General features: G+C 43.2%; 2 protein-coding genes across 4 annotated transcripts in view; one reads left to right on the top strand and one right to left on the bottom strand.

Moving 5' to 3' along the window:
* Positions 1-6,784, top strand: part of LOC102777248 (NLR family CARD domain-containing protein 3-like) — a 1,099,208-nt gene extending 1,092,424 nt beyond the window's left edge. Inside the window, exons 10-11 of one of the 3 annotated variants that reach the window (XM_087837893.1) lie at positions 5,643-5,689; positions 5,838-6,784. In XM_087837893.1, the coding sequence (XP_087694019.1) occupies positions 5,643-5,689; positions 5,838-6,373 (583 nt within the window). In that variant the 3' untranslated portion in view covers positions 6,374-6,784. The remainder of the gene's footprint in view (positions 1-5,642; positions 5,690-5,837) is intronic. The other 2 variants (XM_087837886.1, XM_087837887.1) reach the window with 2 other exon arrangements.
* LOC148105994 (Fc receptor-like B) overlaps positions 1-23,971 on the bottom strand; it is a 385,026-nt gene that overhangs the window by 199,228 nt on the left and 161,827 nt on the right. The window lies entirely within an intron of this gene.

Here is a 23,971-nt window from a genome sequence, read left to right as displayed (position 1 = left end):
CTTTATTAGGTCACAGGTGTACTATACCTGAGATAGTGGGCACTGTGTACCTAATAAAGTGTCAGCCATGTGTATGTTTCCCATGCTGTATGTCCACAGTCACAGTGACAGTCAGTGACACTGACAGAAGGATGAAACAAGGCTGTGAATCATTTCACTCTGTGTGTGTGACAAAGAGGCAGACAGGAGCAGCTAACATTTGGAAATGGAAGCTTACAGGAAACTCTACTCTAACTCTATTGTTTGAGAACAATATTAACGTCTCACATCATTATAACACAAGAGAAACGGGTGTTAGCGTTAGCTATTAATGCTTATTCACCTCAAATTAGCTTTAGCTGCTAATAGTAGCCTACTTAGCATTAACTCCTCACTTCGTTGTCACCCAATGGAAAAGAGTATTAGTATTAGCTACTATCATTTTTAATAAGTAAGAGAAAACAGTGTTAGCATTATTGGATAATGCTAACTCACATTAAATTAGCATTAGCTATTTACAACAGCGTACATAGAATTAGCCGCTCACATTGTTGAAAAGTAAGGGAAAACAGTATTAGCAGTAGCGCATAATGCTAATTCACGTCAACGTAAAATTGGTTAATAAGGGCAGCTTACTTAGCAGTAACTGCTCAATAATATAATGCTAATTCACATCAAATTAGCATTAGCTGCTCAAGTTGTTATAAGGAATGAGAAAACAATATTATCATTAGCTGCTAATAATTATTCACCCCTAATTAGAGTTAGCCCCTAATGGCAGCCTACTTTGCATTAACTCCTGACATCGTTATAATGAAGTGGAAAAGGGTTACCATTATCGGATAATGCTAATTCACATCAAATTAGCAATAGTTAATAATGGTAGACTTCGTATCATTAGCTGCTGTCATTCTTACAAAGCAAAGGAGAACAATATGAGCATTAGCTGCTAATGATATTTCATCTAAAATTACAATTAGCCACTAATGGCGTCTTATTTAGCATTAACTATTCACATCGCAGGGGAAAAGTTAAAATTAAATGAAAAAAAGTTGTTCACATTACCTACTCATATTGTTAAAAAGTAAGAAAAAAATATTGTTGGCATTAACGGATAATGCTAATTCACCTCAAATTAGTATTAGCTTATAACGGCAACATACTTAGCATTAGCTGGTCACATTGTTATAAAGTAAGAAAATATGGTATTAGCATTAGCTGCCAATGCTTATTCACCTAAAATTAGCAATAGCCACTAATGGTAGGCTATTTAGCATAAACCTCTTAATGCTAAATGAAGTTAATTAATGCTAAATAGGCTTAACTGAAATTAAAGTAGTGTTAGCATTAGCTGCTGATATTGTTAAAAGGTAAGATAAAACATTGCAAGCAGCAGCGGATAATGCTAACACACATAATAATTAGCATTACCTAATAATAGTAGAGTTCTTAGCATTAGCTGCTTATATTGTTATAATGCAAGGGAAAAGAGTTGGCAAAAACATTGTTAGCATTAGTGGATAATGCTAATTCACTTAAATTAGCATTAGCTAATAATGGCTACGTACCTAGCATTAGCTACTGATAATGATATAAAGCTAGAAAATATGGTATTAGCATTAGCTTCTAATGCTTTTTCATCTAAAATTTGAATTAGCCACTATTGGCGTCCTATTTAGAATTAACTCTTCACATCGCAGGGGAAAAGTTAAAATTAAATAAAAAACGTGTTCACATTAGCTACTCGTACTGTTAAAAAGTAAGAAAAAACATTGTTAGCATAAGGGAATAATGCTAATTTACCTCAAATTAGCATTAGCTAAGTATTATATGGTCACATTGTTATAAAGCAAGAAAATATGGTATTAGCATTAGCTTCCAATTCCTATTCACCTAAAATTAGCATTAGCCACTAATGGCAGTCTACGTAGTATTAACTCCTCACTAATGTAATGCTAATTCACATCAAATTAGCATTAGCTGCTAGCATCAGCCTACCTAGCACTAGCTGCAAACATTGTTAAAAGGGAAGGGAAAAGTGTTAGCATTACCCGATAATGTTAAACTCGCAGCAAATTAGCATTAGCTAATAAAAGCAGCCTTCTTAGCATTAGCTACTCACATTGTTAAAAAGTAAGTGTTAGCATTAGTGCATAATGCTAATTCACATCAAATTAGCATTAGTTAATAACGGCAGCCTATTTAGCATTAGCAGATAATGTTGATCTTGGCCCACTGGAAAAGTTAAGAACTAAAGATTTAGGAGTTTTTCTCGATAGCTCTTTCTCATTTGAGAAACAAATTAATTCTGTTATTAAAACCAGCTGTAAGATTTATTTTGTTGATTGTCATTTATGCTTAGAAATATTTACTCATATATGCTTAGAGTTGTATAATCGATTGCATGATGATAGAGGTTTGATCCTTAGTAGTCTGTAAAGACTGTGTGTGCCTTCCAGAGTGCTCTGGCATGCACACACACCTTAAAGTCATGAGAGAGGTCGTACCCTCTCTTACTGATTTATGGTGTAGGACAGGGGTCTCAAATTCAATTTAGCTGGGGGCCGCTGCAGGCAGAGTCTGGGTGAGGCTGGGCCGCATTAGGTTTTCCACAAAAAAAAATTCCAGTCTTCTCAAATCTCTTTATTTTTATTTTTTAACACAAAATATGAAAAATAAATAAACAAATTAAGAATTAATAAGAAAATAAATCAATCTGTAATACATAAATAAAATAATAATAAGATATTTTTAGTCAGTGAACTTATGTGTTTTTTTCAGTCTTCTATATCTGCTGTATTTAGATTGAAATGTCTGTATTAACAGTTCTATAACCTTCTTCTGAACATGAATGGAACACTGTAGAAAATGAACTGTTCTTCTGAACATGGCTTCTCTTGCCTACTCCTTGCTGCTAGAGACCTGGCAGCGTTTCCTCTCGCATAGCCGAGCCAGATTTGGCCTGAGGGAGGAAGCAGTTGCGACCCTCAGTATGTCTTGAAGATGATCATCCGTAAGTCTGGACCTGTACTTGGACTTATTGAAGTTCAAAGTGGAGAAGAGCTTTTCGCACAAGTATGTGCTACAAAAAAGGCACATGGTCCGCTTGAACATTTGGGAAAGCCGAGGGAGACTAGGGCTCAATTCTCTCAAAAATTTTCCAAGCTTGTCTGCTTTTCCACTCACCTCCCTGAACTTTGCTTTGAGTTCAGAGTTGCACTGCAGCTCAATGAGCTCCATTTGAAGCACAGAAGGGGCATCTTGCACATCAAAGGAGAAGGGGTCCGCAAAAATTTGAAAGGTGGCTCTGTGTGTCTTGAAGTCAGCAAATCTGTGATCAAATTCCTCCTGTAGCCTCAAAATGACATCAACATACTTGTCAGCACTGAATGGTGTGCCTGCATCCACGAGTGCCTTGCATGCTGGGAAATGGCAAAGGTTTGTCTGAGAGAGCTGAGCTTTCCAGACCGCAAGTTTTGTGGAGAATGCTCTCACGTTGTCATAGGCAGCACTGACAAGTTGCCCCTGGCCTTGTAACGTCTTGTTCAGTACATTAAGCTCATGTGTTATATCAACAAGAAAAGCTAAGTCCATGAGCCATTTGGGATCAGTTAGCACAGGAACACCAACTCCATCCTTCTCCATGAAGGCTTCACTTCTGCTCTCAACTCAACTGGCAGAAAGGCTGATGTTGCTAAACTGACCTTTCTTTCCCGGACAGACTATATTTGCAGCCTGCAATATGCACTTTTAGACAAATTCACCTTCTGTGAATGGCTTCCCTGCTTTAGCAATCATCTCACTAACCACGTGGCTTCGACTGCTGCATTATTCTCTTTGGTTGCTTTCATGAAGAAATCTTGCTGCCTCAGTAGATCTGTTTTAAGACTGGCAACCCGGTTCGCTCTCTCATCTCCCTGGTATTTTGCATCCACCTCAGCATGTCTAGTGGTGTAATGACGTTTCAAATTGTATTCCTTGTGCACCGCAACTTTCTCTGTTCAAATAAGACAGGTCGGGGTGCCCCTGTGCTCAACAAAGAAATATTGCATTTCCCACTTTTCCTGAAATTGTCGGTGCTCATCACCAACCTTTCTCTTCACCGCAGGCTTTGAAAAAGACATGTTTGGGGCTATGTAACATTTATAATTCTACTTGGTGTCACTGTCGCATTGAAGTTTCAATCAAGCGTTTAGCCGACGGACGGGGAACGTCTCAACGCGTAGAGAACGTCGTTTCTGCTTCTTTTTCTTGCAACCGTAGCACGGCGATCGGCAGATAAAAAGCCGGTAGCAGTCTCCTTTGTTTTTACGCTCGATGTTCATGTCTTTCATGACGACACGAACACCGTGGCATTTGCATATGGTAGAAAGTACAGGGATAGCGAGCGCAAAAAAGGCGACTGCAACTTTTTTTGAAGGGTTGTGAACGCAGCTCGCTGGGGTGAATGTCCGCGTTTGCCCAATAGAAAGGAGGAAGCCAGCCAGGCACAGAAAAGAAAGAAACACTCCAGGGCAACGCTGCTGTAACTTTTACTCATTGAGAAATGTTTCCCTGCTTGCATCAAGCCCGGCTGGTGTCCCCTGAGATCCATATCCCACCTGATTGGTGGGTTAATTCAGCTCCGCACACAACATTGTAAAGTGTCATACATTATCAAACTAACATTAAATTTTCATATTAACGTGGGGGCCAAAAACTATCGTCCTGCGGGCCGCAAGTTTGAGACCCCTGGTGTAGGAGGACACCTACTCTGTGTCTGGTTAAGTATAAGAGCCCTTTGTTAGTGGGACCACTGGACTCTTAGCACCAGCTTTGGGGTCACATCTGGAACACACACACACACACACACACACACACACACACACACACACACACACACATACACACACACACACACACATACCTACACTATGCACAGACTGGTACTCTTTGTTCATACCTGTGTAAGACGTCATATGTTAATGAACTTATGCATATTCATGTAACCTCAATAAAGAGCAGTGTTACGAGGGAGCAGACGAGAGCGACTGAGGTCAAGTGAAGGAACGGCGCTGTCACAGTTCTCTCCCTCATCAATTGTCTGGTTCCAGCGGTGGGTCTGTGCTAGACGACCCATCACCAGCTTTTTCCAGCTTTTTCCACTGGTTACCAGTACGTGGTAGAATCCACTTCCAGATCTGGTTGTTTGTCTTTAAATCTCTGAATGGATTGGCTCCATCTTATCTCTCTTTAACAAAATAATCCAAGTCGAGCCCTCAGGTCTGCAGATAAGTAGCTTCTGACCAGAACTAGACGTAAAAACAGAGGTGAGCTTTATCGATCGCTGCAGCCAAACTCTGGAACAGTCGCCCTTCACATCAGGTCGTCACCAACACTCGACATTTTTAAAACCCGGTTGGAAACACATTTGTACTCTGTAGCTTTCAATTCTGACGAGTCTTTATAGTAATTACTGTGTATGTTTCCTATTTTCTCTCTACTCTGTGCAGCACTTTGGCTCAAGCTGTTTTTAAATGTGCTGATAAATAAATGTAGATTTCTTTGAATAAAACAGTGGAGCCGAGCTTTGAGCTCAGTGTGTAACAGTGTGTGTATGAGAGCCATGTAATGTCCATGTGTGCATGCTGACTGTGCTGCTCTGACCCCCCTCCTCCTTTCAGGGTGGAGCCTGCTGGAGTCCGATGGTTGAGACCAGGTCTGAGGAAGTGTAAGTGTGTTTTTAATGGGATTCATGAAAACAAAGCAGCACACATTCAACCATCTTCATCATGTCAGGAGTCATCATCAAAGTGTCAATCAATGAACAGATGATGGATCAATAACTGCAGCTGGATTGTGTTTGTTCTCTCCATCAGATTCCTGTCAACTCACAATCGACACAAACACAGTGCACACAAACCTCCAACTGTCTGACAACAACAGGAAGGTGACACATGTGGAGGAGGTTCAGTCATATCCTGATCATCCAGACAGATTTGATGTTTACTGGAAACAGCTGCTGTGTAGAAATGGTCTGACTGGTCGCTGTTACTGGGAGGTCGAGTGGAGAGGAAACGTTGATATATCAGTGAGTTACAGAAGCATCAGAAGGAAAGGAGGCAGTGGTGACTGTTTGTTTGGATACAATGATCAGTCCTGGAGTCTGATCTGCTCTGATGATGGTCCTGAGTCTGTTAGGCACAATAGAATAAAAACATCCATCTCCTCCTCCTCCTCCTCCTCTTTCTCTAACAGAGCAGCAGTGTATGTGGACTGTCCTGCTGGCACTCTGTCCTTCTACAGAGTCTCCTCTGACACTCTGATCCACCTCCACACCTTCAACACCACATTCACTCAAACTCTTTATCCTGGGTTTAGGTTCTGGCCTGGTTCCTCAGTGTCCCTGTGCTGAGTGGGGTGTAAAGAGTGTCTCCTGTTACAGAAACACTCTGACTGTTGAACAGATAGTTCAGTCTGTACATGTCTGTCTCTTTCACTCACAAACACGTTTTCAGATTCATGGATTCAATCAGTTGATGTTTGAAACTCTTCTAAATGATTCCCTGTAAACTTCTTCCTCTTCAGTCACAAACAAACAGGAAGTGATGTCACATGTGTTCCTGTCCACACAGCAGAATGAGTCTATTGCTGACAGTGATGTACAAACAGAGTGAGCATTTCTGAGGCCCAAAATAAACTGAGTAGTTCACTGAATGAACAATGGACTGTGAGCTCAGTTCCTTCATCATTAGTATGGATTATATATGTATATGTATTATATTAGTATCATATATATCAGGTGCTGCTGGTTTCAGTCATTGTGCAAATGTGCTGTTTGTAAGGTTGTAAAGCTGCAGTCAGCTGAGACTGAAGAAGTCACCTGATCAGTGAGCAAACGTTTCTGAAAACGTCCAGATGAACAGAATCAACCTTTTGGGATCAGCCAGCAATGCAGCATCATTGTTGTTCAGGTTCAGAGGTTTGCAGGAATGAACTGATGACCAGAAACAGCTGCAAAGTCCAATAAAATACCAGCTGGAGTTCAGCTGCATTTGAAGAAGTCAAAGAAAAGTAAGGATGGCAAAGGGCGATGTTTTCTTCCAAAGAACTGAAAACATGGTCGACGCCTCATTAGAAGAATAATCTGGACATTTGTGAGGAACTCTAACCAAGAAAGCAACACAAGAAAGCAACGTCAAACAGATCCAACAGACAGTTTCCATGACTGGAAGTGTTGAGTGTAAAAATGCTACATTGCATTATTGCATCCTCTCACCACAGGAGGTGCTGTTGGCACCACTGATTGCTGATCAGCTGTTCTCTGATGAGCTGATTGATACTGTGAATAACGGGACTCACTGAACTCTGTGACACAGTGAAGATTACAGAGTTTAACTTCAACATCTGACTGACGTCACACAGACAGAAGGATGAACCAGTGAGGCACAGAACACAGTTACTGGAGATACTGGATCAGCTCCATGTGAACCTCTGATGGAGAAGCTGCTGAGCCAGAGAAACATCAGGACATGACAGGCAGCTGCACTTATCTAACAACATGTAGCAGAGCTGATCTATGTTAGAGGATCTATCACAGCAGCTGAAGCCAAAGTCCAACACTGGATAGCAGCTGAGCCTGTGCTGAGTGTAGTGTTACAGGAAAAGGGCAGAAACACTGACACTGGTAGCTCACAGTGATGCTGACTGGGGCACAGAGCTGAATGATGCAGCATCAGGACACTGTTTCAGTCTGACTGACAGAGAAACCTGTAGCTGTATCTACATGTGAGGCAGAGGCTACACAAGCAGCTTTCTATGTTTCACAGTGACTGAGATCTTCAGTGGGGGTGGACATGCTCCTGTACAGACCTCTGAGGAGAACCAAGGTGCAGTCAAAGAGTCCAGTCTGTCCTCACAGATGTCAACATGTGGTTTCATCAGGTCTGCTGTCAGCTAGCAGGCTCACATCAGAATCACTGTTCCTGACAAACACAGTCTGTGTGACATCATCAGTCAGCTGATCGTCCCAGATCTGAATGGTTTCTGTCTCTACTGAGGAAGTCAGAGAATATCACTGAGGTGTGGATCAGGTCTGAGTGAGCTGTGGAGGGACAGCTTTAAACAGTCCACAGGTCTCACGTCCTGCTCAGTCTGGTAGCAGATACCTCGTATTGTTCCAGATGTGCTGACATCACCAGCAGCAGCAGCACAGCTGTGTGATACGATGAATCTCAGTTATTGATCCAACACACAGTAAATACAAAGATCAGGATTTATGAGAGTAATCATTATGAGTCTGAACACATGATCACTGAATGTTAGTCTCCACAATAATAAGCTAACACAAGCAAACACAGCTTTCAGCTCTTATTTTGAAACTGGCTTATTTAGAGAGCTGTGATGTGAGCGTGCCTGGCTCTGAGGCACTTGGGTCAGCCTCTGTTGTTTAGAAGTGTTACAGACCGTGAATGACACAGACCTGTCAGTTTCCATGTTTGTCTGTAACACAGCTCAGGGCTCCATGCTGAACGCATCCATCCAGTGTTATTGATCCAGTACTACTACCAGCATTGGGATCAATACTACAATACACAATCACATGTGTCCACGTGATGCAGTTTGAAGAGCAATAAGATGTCTCTGTATGAGGAGGCGGGGTCACAGGAGGTTCACAGAAACTCTGCAGCAGCATCATCAGCTCACATGGAAACTTTGATGATTCACTTCTGTGGTGTTTTTACAGAAACACGTCACAAAATTAGCTCCACCTGTTTTGTGTGTGAGCTTTGAGTTTCTTGTCTTCATTCTGGATTCTTGTGTTGCTGTTTTTACACACAGCAGATATTTCCTGGTTGCTTCCTTGATGATGTGGGGATTAGGGAAACTATTTTACTGCTATTGTTAATAATCATCATCATTACCATTGCAGTACTAACATTAATAACATAATCTACAGCATTGATATTGCATTCAGATGTTTAAACATATTGGTACCCAATTAGCCTTTATTACAGGTGCAGTTATAACCACGTTAAACTGTTGAGTTAAATCAATGATCTTAAATGCTTTTGAATGCTTGTTATAATCTTAAATGTGTATGTGCTGATTCTGAAAGGCCTAACTCTGAGTACACTCTGTGCCAAAGTAGACAGGAAGTGCAGGCTTTTGCAGAGCATGCTTGTGAAAGGTACTTTGAGGAGCTGTTGGGAGGATGCTATTTGAATAACCAGGTTATTCATTGTTATCTTTTAGTCATTTATATCTTTTTATTAAGCTTTGAAGTAGGGGCACTCATTTGATTAAAACATTTATTCAACATATTACAGATATAGTTTCAGTTAGGTTATTATGCACATGAGAATTGGCCTCTCTTCTCATGAGACAAAGTTCGTGTGAGGTCGAGCCACACACACACACACACACACACACACACACACAAACACACAGTAGATAGACTCATTTATAGGTGAGAGGTTAGTCATGTTTGCTTGCAACTGCAAACTTGTCTCTGCAAAAAGAGGAACAGTTTCTTGCAGGGTGTGGGTCTGGTGTTCCAGACGAGAAGTGAAAGTCAGAAGGCTGACAGGAAGCATCTGCTGTGGAGACGGAGACAATGTTATTTTAAACTGTGTTAAAAGTCTTTGTGGTTTTGAAACCTATGTATGACCTGTATCTGATTGACGTTGAAGGGGCGTATTAAATTTAAGCCCTGATGGTATATAAAGCATCTGCTTATGCTCTGTAAGTCGGGGATCGGCGCTGTCTGCGTACGGCGGTGGTCCCCCCACGCGTGCATTAAATCATCGTTTGACTCCACCTGGCCGGATCAGTGTTGTTATTTTGAAAGTTGATTACCTCCTCTAACCCTCCTCAATATTGAACCCAACAATGACCACATGAAGCTTTCTGAAGCTTGGATTGAAAACGCTTCATTACTCAAAGCTTTCCAACACAGGCCTCTGTGCTGCCATCTGGTGGACAAACATATGAAGTGCAGCGTGAAGCTACAAATTAAACTGCTTCAGCTACGTTTATATATAACATACTATAACCTATATAAATATATGTATAGTGTATTATGTAGGTTTTAGAGCTGGGGGTAGAATTGCTGATGGCCTGGTTGTTATTTATGTTCCCCATGGTTCACCAGCTCTCACACAACATCAGCACCAATGATCCACGTCCTTATAAACCTCTGAATCAGGTCCTGAAGCTGTGACGTCCTGAGTGAAGACCTCACTGATCACATGACTCTGGTCACCTGGACTCAGTGTTTCTGAAGCAGTGTGCTGGGTTTTTAAAAATACGTGGCTGCTGCCTGATGTTGGGCCCACAGAGGAAGACGACTCACTCGCTCTTCTTCACTTCCTCCTTAAACATGTGGAAGGAGAGCAAAGTGCTGCCAGACTCTTATTTCTGACAGGAACAGAAGAAACCACAGCAAACTGTTCCAGTTCTTCATCTTCATCACAATCTATTTATTTCTGATGGTGTCTTCAGTCTGAGGGTTTGAAGTTTCCATGTCTGTGTGATGTGTGGTGTGAAGGCTGCTGGTTAAACTGGGACTCACTGTTTAAAGCACTGAGTGCTCATAGAGAGATGCTCCATGAGTCCCAGTACAGACTACAAACATGGTGGAAACTTAGCTTTGATATCCACACACTCTGCACGTCTGTGAGTAACTGTGATGAAGATGTGCAGAGATCTGTGTACAAACAGGAGAAAGACTGTAAAGACTCTGTGCTTCTAACAGCCTCTGTTAACATATGTGAGGCTGTTTGTTGCTGTTGCCATGGAGCTTTTCACTGTTTGGGTCAGCAGGTCATGTGATCAGGTTTGTTCTGTGAAAGCTGGACGATGGTTCAGTGTCAGGGTTTGTTTGCATTCATCAATAAATATCTAAATAAATCAAAGACTCCATGTTTGTTCTTTCATCATGTGACCTCTGCTCATCCATCTCTGTGTGTATCAGGATACATTTAGTTCATAATACACAGAAAAATCAGAGTTATTACCTGTAATAAATGTGAAAGTAAAGATTCCTGCAGTGATAACCAGGCAGGACTGAAACACATCCAAGCTGTCACCACGGTAACAGCACCGTCCATCCACAGGTGAGGGGAGGAGCAAAAAGAGGGACTTTCACCATTTTATACTAAAAACACTCAACTAATGTTTCTAATATGAAACAAATAAGCCCACATTAATGTGAGCATTTATTCAATAATAATAATCATGATTTCCTCCTGATCTCATTTCCATAGCAGAGAAAACTGTGGTGTATATTGAGGTGGAGGGTGTGGTCTATGGCTCAGGTGTAGAGTGAGGGTGGGGTGCACCACAGCAGCATGCTGGGACTGCTGAGGGTGGAGGAGGGAGTGATGATGACATCAGAGCTGCAGCAAAGCAGTCAGCAGCACAGAGACCAGTGAATACACAGTCTGTTCATCTTTGCATAGATACAATATATAGCACAATATTGAATGACAGAGACACGCTGTGTGAGCTTCCACAGATACACTGACGTCAGTATCCAGAGTCCTCCTGCTGCTCCCCCCTCAGAGCCCCGTGATCAGCACCAACACATTCAGTTAGATGACAGAGTCCAGCTGCAGCTAGAATCAGCTCCCCTCTGTGAACAACAGCACAGCGTCAGTGTTTCACACTCAGTGAAAGGAGGAAACAGCAGAAGAACACCATGTGTGCTACGTTTCCCAGGACACACTACAAACTGCACAAATACAGAGCAGCACGTGGAAGGACCTGGAGCTGCATTTAAAGAGAAAAGACAGCGTGATGTCCTGTATGGACAGGTGGAAGGAACCAAGTCCTCAGCTGAAACACTCGTGTTTGTCCACAGACAGGAAACACAGCAGGAAACTTTCTCACAGAAGTGCAGCTCATGGATAACACACTTCCTGTCAGTCAGAATGAGGCTGGAGCCAAACACAGAAAGGTGTTTTTGTCCAGATGAGCCCAGAGAAGAAACACGAGTGTTCACAGACATCAGAAGCTCAGAGAGGTGAAACATGAGGTTGGAGTCCTCGTCAGCATTCAGAAGAGCTGCTGTGAAACCCTGAGTACTCATGACAGACTCTGATGGCACAAACACATCATGATTCAAACACAAAGACAAACATGGAGCTCCTGATCCTCCTGCATGAGAACAAGCTGACATGAGCGCTGTGTCTGAGAGTGTCTCCCTGTCACAGTGACAATAACACAGCTGCTGCTCACAGTCATTAAACTGACCTGAGGTCAGCTGCTAGGACGTCTCTGTGCTCCTTACATATGAACCATGTGACCTCACATCAGTGCTGTGGATGACTGTAGTCATAGAAGAGTACAGATGTAGCAGGTGGTGTGAGGAGGAGGAGGAGGTGGTGTATTCTAGTTAACGCAGTACTGAAACACCCCAGCAGAGGGCGCTGTTAAGTCCTTATTGTAATACAGTTACTGTGTGCAGTTATACTTCATACATAATCTGCACTTATTTCCATCAGACATGCTGTCAGTAAATGATTGGTTTCTATTGATTCTACTTCCTGTTGACTAGTTTGATGACAGTGAAACAATCACAGCTGATTGTGTGATGATGTAAACTGTCACTGTTACATTCAGTGTGTGTGACATAATGTTAGTGCAGGGCTGATAACAGCCTGGTTCTGTTAGAAACACATGAACGTGTCCATAGATCAGTGTGTGTTTAACATGAGAGCTTCAGCCCTGCTGATGTGTTCAATAAAGACATGTAGGAAAACTGATGAGACTCTGAAATAACTCTTTATATTTATAATGTAACTCTGCATCAAAAGAACAACAAAGGATCCCAGACAGGTTTATGTGAACAAAGACGATTCTGATGTTTCTGTGTTTCTAACAGTTTGACATTATTAGTAAACAGACTGCAGTGAACAGCATTTATAAAGAGCTCCCTCCTCTGCCATGTTGTTTGGCGTATTCCGAGGTAGACGTGATAATGCATCTGCATTGGCATGTTCAGCTGATCTTCTATATTCAATGTCATAGTTGTATGCCATTAGAATAAGAGCCCAGCGTTGCATTCTTAGTGCAGCGAGTGTTGGGACAGCTGACTTTGGCCCTAGTATAGCCAGCAGTGGCTTATGATCTGTTATGAGGGTGAATTTCCTTCCATACAGATATTTATGGAATTTCTTTACTCCAAAAATTACGGCAAGGGCCTCTTTTTCTATCTGGGCATACTTCCGCTCAGCTTCAGTTAATGTTCTTGATGCGAAAGCCACAGGCCTTTCCTCTCCATTTTCCATGACATGAGAGATGACTGCGCCCAATCCATAAGGTGACGCATCGCAGGCTAACTTCAATGGCAGATTTGTGCTGTAGTGCACCAACACTTTGCTCTGCAACAGTAGACTTTTTGCATCCCTGAATGCTTTTGCACATTCCATGGTCCAAATCCATTTAGCATCTTTTCTCAACAGGTTATGCAAAGGCTGAAAAATGGTGGATGGATTTTCCAAAAATCGACTGTAGTAATTTAGAAGACCAAGAAAAGACTTCAGTTCAGTGACGTTTGTTGGTTCTGGTGCATTTGCTATGGCTGCTACCTTTTCCTCTAAAGGATGCAGACCATCCCTGTCAATACGATGTCCCAGGTACTCCACACTGCTCTGAAGAAAATGGCACTTGGAAAGCTTCACTCTGACACCATACTTCTCCAGACGTGTGAGTACTTCCTCCAACCTCTTCAAATGATCCCTTTCAGATGAAGCAGTGATGAGGATGTCATCCAAAAAGCAGGTCACATGCTCCATCCCCTGAAGGATTTGATCCATCACAGACTGGAAAAAAGCCAGAGCACTGGAAACACCATAGCTGAGGCGATTGTACTTATAGAGACCTTTGTGTGTGTTGATGACCAGATACTTCTCTGATTCTTCATCTAACTATAGCTGCTGATAGGCATGAGAAAGGTCAAGTTTACTGAGGGATGTTCCTCCAGCTAAAGCAGCAAACAAATCTTCAGTATTAGGAAGTGGGTATCTTTCCTCTTCAACACACTGGTTTACACTGACTTTGTAGTCACCACATATCCTAATTGTTTTGTCTGCTTTTGGCACAGTAACAATAGGGGATGCCCACTCACTTTTCTCAACCTTTGAAATAACCTTCACCTTTTCCAATCTGTCCAGCTCCTTTTCCACAGCTTCTTTTAGTGCATAAGGAACTGGGCGAGCTTTACAGAAAATTGGTGTAGTGTTTGGTTTAGTGTGGATTCTAGCTTTAAATCCCTTTATGCAGCCTTGGTCATCCAAAAACACTGCCTGATGGCGCTGAATCACTTCTAGTACTCCTGGCTTTGCTTCTTTCTGCAGCAGTACCTTGTGTACTGTGAAAATCTGTTTCCAGTTCAGCTGTAGTTTCTTTAACCAGTTTCATCCAATCAGAGCTGGTCTGTCTCCCTGAACAACGATCAGTGGTAGGGTGATGTTTTGGGTCCCATACTGTACTGGTAACATAATATATCCACGCACAGCAATGTGTTGGCCTGAGTAGGACTTGAGCTTTAGCCCACTGGCTGGTTTTATAGGGAAATGAGTGAGATGCATCTGATAATACTTGTCTGATACTACAGACACTGCTGATCCTGTATCCAGCAACATGGTGGTGTTCTTGCTTCCAAGCGCAACATCCACTGTGTATCCCTTCTCACTGGAGGTGATGGAGTACATTGAATAAACTCCAAAAAGTTCAGCTTCATCATTCCTACTTGAGCATTCATCCTCAGTTTCCAAATACTGAGTTTGCTGATTGAATTTTTTATTCCTGCAAGCACGTGCAATGAGTCCTATTTTTGCACAAACATGACACTTTTCACTCTTAAATTTGCACTCACGTGCTGAATGCTTTCCACCACAACGATAACATGGTTGCTTCACTCCTTTTTTAGGTCCCTTCCAGTTCTTTGGCTTGTTATTGCCCTCTCGCCTGTTCTGTCCTTTCCATCCTTTGTTGAAAAAAATTGGAGCATTTGTTAAGGCATTTACGTGGTGAGGGTCCTGGCGTCCTGAGAACTCCATCGTATTTTTCAAAGCGAGTTCCATGGATATGGCAATCTCACATGTACGTGGAAATGTAAGATCTTTTTCCGATAGTAGCCTGCGCTGCACAGCATCAGAATGCAGCCCACTAACTTCTTAACTTCTTAACCCTCTTCTTTCTGGTTACGTTTCTGAAAGCGAAAACGCTCAGCTATCACCACTGGAGTCGGCTTATGATGCGCACTTAACGCTGCAGTCAGCGCTGCATATCCCATGGTACTCGGTACCCTCGGAGACACAAGATTCTTTAGCAGCCTGTATGTATCTGCTCCGATCACAGAGAGAAACGTGCACACTTTCTTCTCATCGGAAACATCATTTGCCAACATCCATTGCTCCAACCGCTCTAAATATGACTCAAAATCTTCCTTCGATTCATTATACTCTTCAACACGACCCACATGCATCGCCATGTTAGCTCACCAAAAGCTGTTCCGCTGCAGCCGTGAAGAAAACGTCTTGGTTTGTCTTTTTCTTTACATGTGAGCTCAGCCCTTCTACAGCCTCTGTCACGCTGTGGAAATCTTTAGATCCTCGTCGCCAGTTGTTATTCTGGATTAGGCTCTTTGAAAAGATCAGGACAGAAGGACGTGGATAGGTGCTTTATTGAACAGTAGGACATCACACACTAACTTGTTATTTTCTTAGCGGTGCACAAACTACACTTTTTGTTGTTATGTATTGGTCAACCAAGAACTAGCCCTGTAACAGGCACTTCTGTATTTTACCACTGGGGGGCAACAATTCACTCTATTACAGTCTGGAGCACCGCAAAGAGGAGAGGTACACAAAAATTACCCAAACAGAAAAATGCATTAATCCTACTAACACAAACACACATGCAATGAAGCTCATGAAGATCAAACAGTATTTTTAAGCGTTTCTGTTACCATCATCTTGTCCGGTTCATTTAGTGGGTTAAGAAGTGACACACAGACGAGTGAACTAGTGTTATTTTTGGGGAAGGATGATTGAATCATAGCAGGGGTGAACAGAATGATGCAGGAGTGTCAGATGAGTGGAGACTAATAGATTATTGAGTTTCTTGTTTCTGATGTGTGAGGGAGGTCTTATCATGACACACATTTGGAAAACAAAACTCATTATCTGATAGAATATTGCTGTTGTGTGAGGTGTGACTGGTGGATGAAAGTTTTGGGGATTTATGATGCATTTTCCTTTGGTACCACTTTGAACCAGTTTTGATCTATCATTGTAAGAGAGTACGCTTAGACAACTTCTAAAAGAGGCCTTCATATTTTTATTTTTAGCAGTGCTCTGAGATGTTTTGTTTGGCAATTTTCTCTTTTTCAAGCAGGCCGGCAAGATCGGAATCGAAAGCGCTACACAACATGTTGAACAATCGCAAGTGAGCTTCTCCAAAATGAAAATGGGCTCAGGAGAAAGCCACTTATTTGGGACAATCAGAAAACAAGTCCCTGTCAAAAGGATTCAGCGAGGTAATCCAGTCTAAATTCTATTTTTCCTTTTTTTGAAATGACGTCATTGCTGGCAGTAGAAACTTATTGCGTCACGAGAGGTTCTACTGTCAGCAAATAAAAAATGGGGAAAGCTTTGACTGAGTTGACACCAGTATGCAAGATTGCACCTCCACCTTGACCTGACAAAAGGGTGGATGTATGTATGTTTCTTTTTACAGGAGCAGAAAGGTGACAGCAGCAGGTTGCATGAGCTTTTGAGCCGTGCTGATTTAACCTTTTAATCACCACTTTCTGTGTCTGTGAATTTACCAGCAGTGTGTTATTCATGACCTTGTATTGTTTACAGTGCAGAGGTCACTGTGAGAAAGTGTTCATACAGATGCGCTGCGCTAACATCTACATCACTTTATCCACAGCAGAGGGTTAATCGTGGGATCTAATCACATGATTTACAGCAGGACACACCACTGGCTAATGTTTTTTCTTACGACAGGGCCTGGAGTGAAACTACTCCAGGGGAGAATCCCTGGGAATTTTTAAGAGACAATGCACAACTTGATTGTGCATGTCTGATTGTGCTCAGCTGACAGAGGGCAAAAGAGGGTTTTCAGGGGACGTTTTCATTTTTGAATTGCAGGGACCGTGAGGGATATGGAAGGATTGAGGTGCAGATGCAGACCATGACCAGGAGAGAATCTCCTGGCTGTCCTGGTTCTCCTGGTCTTCCTGGTTCTCCTGGTCTTCCTGGTTCTCCTGGTCTTCCTGGTTCTGCTGGTTCTCCTGATTCTCCTGGTTCTCCTGATTCTCCTGGTTCTCGTGGCTCTCCTGGTTCTCCTGGTTCTCCTGGTCTTCCTGGTTCTGCTGGTTCTCCTGGTTCTCCTGGTTCTTGTACTCATCATCTCTGGAGGTCTTTTATTTCATTTCCGGCACTATTTTGAGTCAGGTGAGTGTCTCCTACTACACTACCCATAATGCCGATGGTTAGCAGGTAGGGGTGGGTTTTGATTAGTGATTAAATCGATTCTAGCTTGGATAACGTCACATTTATCCATTAAAATCCTGAATCGATCTTTAAATATAAATTTATTTTACCCGAAACGCCTGAATCTCAGGTTAAAGCTGCCACAGTTTCAACAACCATCAAACAGCTAAAACAGTAACTGAGAGCAGGAACATGGATTCTGCACAAAGACGCATCAGAATCAGTTTCCATCTAAAAATCTCTGTTTTCTGCATTATTGGCTTGTTATTACCCACCAGTCTACCGTTGTTGACAGCGCTGTCGGCCGCTGGGTTTGTTGTTGTTTTTGACTTAGTCTCATTTCTGCTGTTCAAACTGAACAAACTTTGTAAAATGATGCAAAACTGCAAAACTCTCAGCTGTGTCTGTAATCAAACCTCTGTAACTTTGCTCTGCTTCACTTCATCAGGTCATGTTCACTTGTGTTTTTGTTCTACTGCAGAATATTTTTAAGGTCATCTGCTATAAAAAGCCAGGCCAGGAAAATCTGCTTCATGTTTTTCTGTTTTATCCTCAGTTACTTTGACACATCTGCTGTGATGCTCACACCTCTGATGAAGTCTCACAGTGTCAGCTTTCTTTTTATAGATATAAAAATATGGAAATGAATGATAATATTTCTGACTGTCTGAGGCAAACTTCAGCGATTAAAAGTGAATGGATTGTAGAAATCAGTGAGGATACCCAGCCCTGTTAGCAGGTGTCCTCTGGTGGCTCCTTGACTGTCACACAATCATGTGCTGACAGGAAATGTTGCAGCAGCTTCAGTAAATGTTCCTCCCTGAGTTGTGCTCAGTCATGTGGTGGAGAGCTTCAGATGTTCAGAGCAGGAGAGCTCCAACAAGACCAGGACTGTGTATTTTCCACCATCTGCTGACATCACAGTATAACTGGTTCCTGTTAGTAGTGCAGTGTCAGTGGATGCATTTGACCAAAACCAGAGTGGAAACGGTCATAGATGTCGTGTTTCTTCAAGCAGGCTGTGAGGTGGGCAGCAAGCGGCTTCTCAACAAGCTTTGACCTGAAGGAGAAACTGATCTATAATGTTGGATCTAAGCTGGGTTTGCTGAGCTTTGCTTCCACAACGGCATGTTTGAAAAAGCTGGAACACTCCAGTCTGAAGAAAAGCGTTAAAACGGTTTACAAGGCAAAAAGCTTTGTGGGGAGAATATCTGAGGGAGCTGAAGACGGCTAATTATCATCAAATGTCACAGGTGTAAAAGTAGAGCAGCAGTGAGCTGCCACAACAAGAACGCTCTGGGGGGGTTTGTCATCGATTTCTTTGATCTTATCTACAGAAAATCAGACTTTTGTTGCTGTCTGCTGTAGAGCGCACATTTATAGGTGAGGCAGCTCGAGACGCAACAGCTGATTGTGTCAAACAAAACTTTGGAATTTCTCCCATTTTCTGATCTGAGTTTTGTGTCTAAAGTTTAAAATCGACTCTTTTATCCAATGGCATGTCCTCAAGTGAAGGTCAACAAAGACGCAGTTGTGGTCACTCAAACCTACATCCTCCGCAGACACGTTGCTGATGCTGAGGCCCAAAGAAACGAAGCGTGTGAGACACGGCCGACTGTGGAGGCTCAGTCTGTCTGTTCTTCTGCTCTTCATCCAACATGTCTGCAGCACTTTACAGGACGCTGCAGACTAGTTACCAAAGAACGAGTCAGGAACACATCAGGAACAAACTGAGACACACAAGTTTTACAGAGACCCAACGAAGATGAAGAGAAAGCTGCTGTAACCTGGAGACCTCAGTCTGACCCTGAAATACCCACAGATGGAGACACAAACACCTCCACCTGCACCGTCTGCAGCAGGGAGGGAAACATCCTGCTGAAGAAACAAGTGCTGCTCACTGTCAGGGCTCAGTGCTGTAGATGCAGGTCAGAGGTCAGAGGTCATGGTGGGACCAGTATCAGTTTACTCCATTGAATCCATTCAGCCTGTGGCTGATAATGTTTCTAATACCGACAAACTGGAAACACAACTTTACGATTGTTTCTTTAACATTTCCTGATATTCAGACACTTCAGCAGGAATCACAGCAGCAGCTGTTTTTGGGGATGATGCAACGAGCCTCGTCCACACCTGGAGTTTCTGTCCTTCTACTTTCTAAATACTCACAGGCTCAGGCAGTGGGGGTCACAAAGAGGTGGCTCTGAGCCCTTTATCGTTTGCAGTGCTGATGAACACTCTGATGTTTGCAGACAAAGTTATGATCTGCAGTGAGAGTGAGGAGGAGAGTCTGCAGAGAAGAGAAAGTACAAACAAGGAGAGATGAGGAGGAGGTCAGGGCTGATTGATCTATGACAGGAGGAGAGCAGTAAGAGTGAAGAGGAGGAGATGCAGTGAGACCTGCTGTGATGGAGACGGTGGCACACAGACAGGAGGAGCTGCAGGTGGCAGAGCTGAAGATGCTGAGAGTTTGGTTGGAGGTGAGCAGGATGGACAGGATTAGAAAGAAGAAGATCAGAGGGATCGCTCAGGTCCAGCAGAGCTGCAGTCAGACTGTGTGCTGGATGCTGCAGAAACTGACTCAGTGTGTGTGTCGAGTTCACACAGTGCAGAAACAAACTCACTTTACAACATTATCACAGGTTTATTGATCCATCAGAGCAGCTGGAAGGAAGAGACGAGCTCCTGAACATTTCCTGACGCTGCTGCACAAACAAAGTGATTCATTATTAGTTTGATCTTTAATGTCACAGCTGTGTGAAACATGCTGATGTCACACAGTTTGATCAGACTGTGCATTGGTACATAGTGTTGGTTTTACTTCCATCATTTTATTGTCATATTTATATGTTTGTTTATTTAAATATCAGGTTTTATCCTGATATTGTGTGTTAGTGTTGTTGCACAATATTCTTTTAATCCACTGTGGACTAAGCGCACAATAGTAGCACCTGTGGAGGTGGGGGCGTTCCCCGAGGCGGCCTATCAGCCGCCAGGCTGACCTGTTAAAGGGGATAGTGAGGCAGAGATGGGAAGGCGACGCACGAAAGGCGAGCAGGAGGAAAAGAAACGCGCACAAGCCAGCATAGTGGGAGGCGATGCAATCCACAGCAGGTGTCCCTCTGCCTGCATCTGGCTACGACGGAGGCCGTGTTCAGGTGTGGAGTGGGGCGGGACTGTGACGCGCTGTCAGGAGGAGACAGGTCTGCGACAGGAGCCCCGCCCCCTTGTTCCGGCGTGGTTTCCATCCCGGAAGAGAAATTCCTCTCCTGTTTCAGATCAGGAACATCTGCCCGCGTGTGGCTGGACTGTGGCATTATGGGAATTTTAGCCTATGGAAACATTAGTTTAGCCTTTGTGTTGACAGTGTAGAGTTATTTCTGTGGCTGGTTTTTAGCGTGTTGAGACTCTTTTTATTGTATAGGGGATTTTAACCTGTAACTCTGGTTGTGTCTGTTTCCATGGAAATAAATGGTGTGTTTAAGGCCAACTTAGTGTCTGAGCCCTGAGCGCTGACCCACTCACTCCCCTTCTACTTGTATGCAAACGCACTTTGAGGTGCAGATTTAGATCCACCACTTTTAGCGGCTCCACTAACACTGAAGCCTCACACAGGAAGTCATCTCCATGTGCTGTTTATTTACTTTCCGGCTCTTTGAAGCTTCGCTGCCAAATGTGGAGGAAAAGTTTTATGTGGAGCTATCTGCAGCATGTATAAACTGATATTAATCTTTAACAGGGCTGTCACAACTGAGAGCAAACAAAAGAACTGCTGTATAATGCCGTCCACCCACTCAGTTTAATTGGTCACATGACTGCATCATATGACTAAAATGCATCATTGTTTTCAAAGGGCTCAGTTTCTGCAGTCCAGATTGCAACATAGACCGAGTGAAAGAAAGACGAGCGTGTGAAAAGCGGACGGTTCAGCCTGACCCTTAAACGCCCCACAGAGAGAGACAGCTGTGTGGCCTGGAGCCAGGGAAACATCATGGATGGAGAGTCGTGCTGCTCACAGTTACAGGTGTTTGTTCACTTTCACTTGGTTCTCTCTGCTTTCACTTATTCTTTTATTGTGTTTCTGTGTGAAGCTGTCGTGTCTCCTCTGCAGGTCCAGGATCAAACATCAGGAACAGAAGCAGCTCCATTGATCCCACTCCTCTGATGGCTGATCAATCACTTTGATCTGTTTGATTATTGATCAGTGATGTCAGAGTGGAGTCAGTGTGATGTATGAAATATATCTTAAACTATCATAAACATGTTTTATCATATAAGTCATTTTTCTACATTTTCTTCTACAGATCAGTTTATGTCAGTATGTCCATGAAGGTTCATCCAGGTCATCGTAGTCGAAGGAGCTTGGAAAGAAAAGCGTCTGGACTTCTTTAAGCTGCTTGAAGACGTTTCACCTTCATCTGAGAAGCTTCTTCAATTCTAGGGCTTAAATCTTCAAATGGTGAAGAGTCCCAGATTTAACCCTGTTGGAGTGTCCCCCTAAGATCCCTTCCCACTCCCATCCTGGGCCATCTGACCTCAGGAAATCACATGATAGTGTGAGAGACAAGCTCGTAGACAAACAGCTTTTTACACTATAATTACCTGTTTGGGTCCAGTGAGTGTCAATGACAGGAAATCCTCACCTGGTGGTGAGTGAGAGGAACCACAGCAGAGACCTCTGTGTTTAAGAAATGGATGGTTATGGTCGCTGATGCTCTCAGCTCTGTGTTCACACCAGCACACAGAGTGCACAAGCTCCCACTGTGGAGTAGACACTACAGGGACTGAACGCCTGTGGAGCTGTTCACACAGACTGTGTAGTTACAGGAAGCTGCCAGCAGGTGGCAGCACATCACCGCAGCGTCAGCCTGCAACTAAAACCTCTGCAGAGACTCTGACGGGTGTGAAACAGGCAGCAAGTTTGACATAAAAGCTGCTTCAGGATCAAACTCATCAGGATGTGATAATAGGATTATTCCTTTGTGACGTCATAATTAATCATTACTTAACATAAGAAATGCTTTATTTATCTCACAAGTTTGAAAATGAGGCTAAATAAGGTGAAAAACATGTCAGTGTAATATATCAAACATGACAGGAAATGGCTCGGATAATTAACAGTTGGAAAATAATCCTAAAGTCCGTTGAAGCTGGAGATGTTGGAGGGCAGCAGGAGCAGTCAGGGAGATGGTCACCCTAGTTATCCTAACTGGGCGTTTATAAAGTCAGCAAAGAGGCCCAGAAAAGAAGATCAGACACCAGCGAGGGAGGATAAGAAGGACAGACGCAACAACATTGTCATCCCCTATGTAGCCGGTGTATCAGAGAAACTCAGGAGGGTTTTCTCCAAGCACGACATCCCGGTGCATTTCAGACCCAGCAACACACTCAGACACAAACTGGTTCACCTGAAAGACAAAACTCCAAAACACAGACTTAACAATGTGGTGTTTGCTGTACACCAGCGAGGAATGCCCAGACCTCTACATCGGAGAGACCAAACAGCCACTTCACAAGCACACAACACAGAAGAGCCACCTCCACAGGACAAGACTCAGCTGTCCATCTGCATCTAAAGGTCAAAGGTCACTCTTTGAGGATGCCAATGTTCACATTTTGGACAGAGAGGACAGATGGTTTGAAAGAGGAGTGAAAGAAGCATCTATGTCCACTGTGAGCGACCATCTGTGAACAGAGGCGGTGGTTTACGACACCAACTGTCTGCCATCTATAATCCAGTTTTGAGTTCCCTCCCCAGACGCCTTAACGCCCACTCACATCCTGGGCCATCTGACCTCAGGAAATCACATGATAAGGTGGGGCCAGGTTTCACAATGAACTCACCTGAAACTCTGGCTGATTGGGACCCACACCCAGTTTCACACCTTGGCTCAGGCGATTAGAGGATCATCAGGGGGTCCTTTTGTCCCTCTGTGGGGGGAAACTCCCACTAGGTTTAAATCTGGGACTCTCCACCATTTGACCTTTGAACTGAAGAAGCTTCTCGGATGAAGGTGAAACGTCTTCAAGTAACTTAAAGAAGTCCAGACGCTTTTCTTTGCAGCTCCTTTGACTACGATGACCTGGATGACTGAGAACCTTCACAGACATAGAACAGCAGTCGTACATTTATTTACAAACCCCACGTGTACAGGGCAGGATGTGCAATGGTCCAGGGGAAAAGGGACAAAGTCCAACACACGCTCTGCTCACTCGCTCCTCTCGTATTTGTTTTCAGCACACTCACTCTCACTCCACTCCACGCCACCAGGGAAACAGATCGGGGTCACGGACGAGTCCGAGAACCTGAGCACAAGAGAACTGCGGTGAGCATAAACAGAGTAATCACACGACGAGCACGTGCAGCAACAGCAGCTAATGTTCTAAAAACACTGATCAATGATTTGACTGTAGCTGCTCCAACTGTCTGTCAGTGATGCTGTTGGAGATGAATGTTTCAGTAACACTGACTGAGACTGAAATGGTTTTAACACTGGTTTCAT

This window comes from Neolamprologus brichardi, chromosome 3 (genome assembly GCF_056152115.1).
Source record: "Neolamprologus brichardi isolate AB-2024 chromosome 3, ASM5615211v1, whole genome shotgun sequence".
Lineage (NCBI taxonomy): Eukaryota > Metazoa > Chordata > Actinopteri > Cichliformes > Cichlidae > Neolamprologus > Neolamprologus brichardi.
Note: the sequence above shows the minus strand (reverse complement) of the source record. Positions and strands in the feature narration are given on the sequence as shown.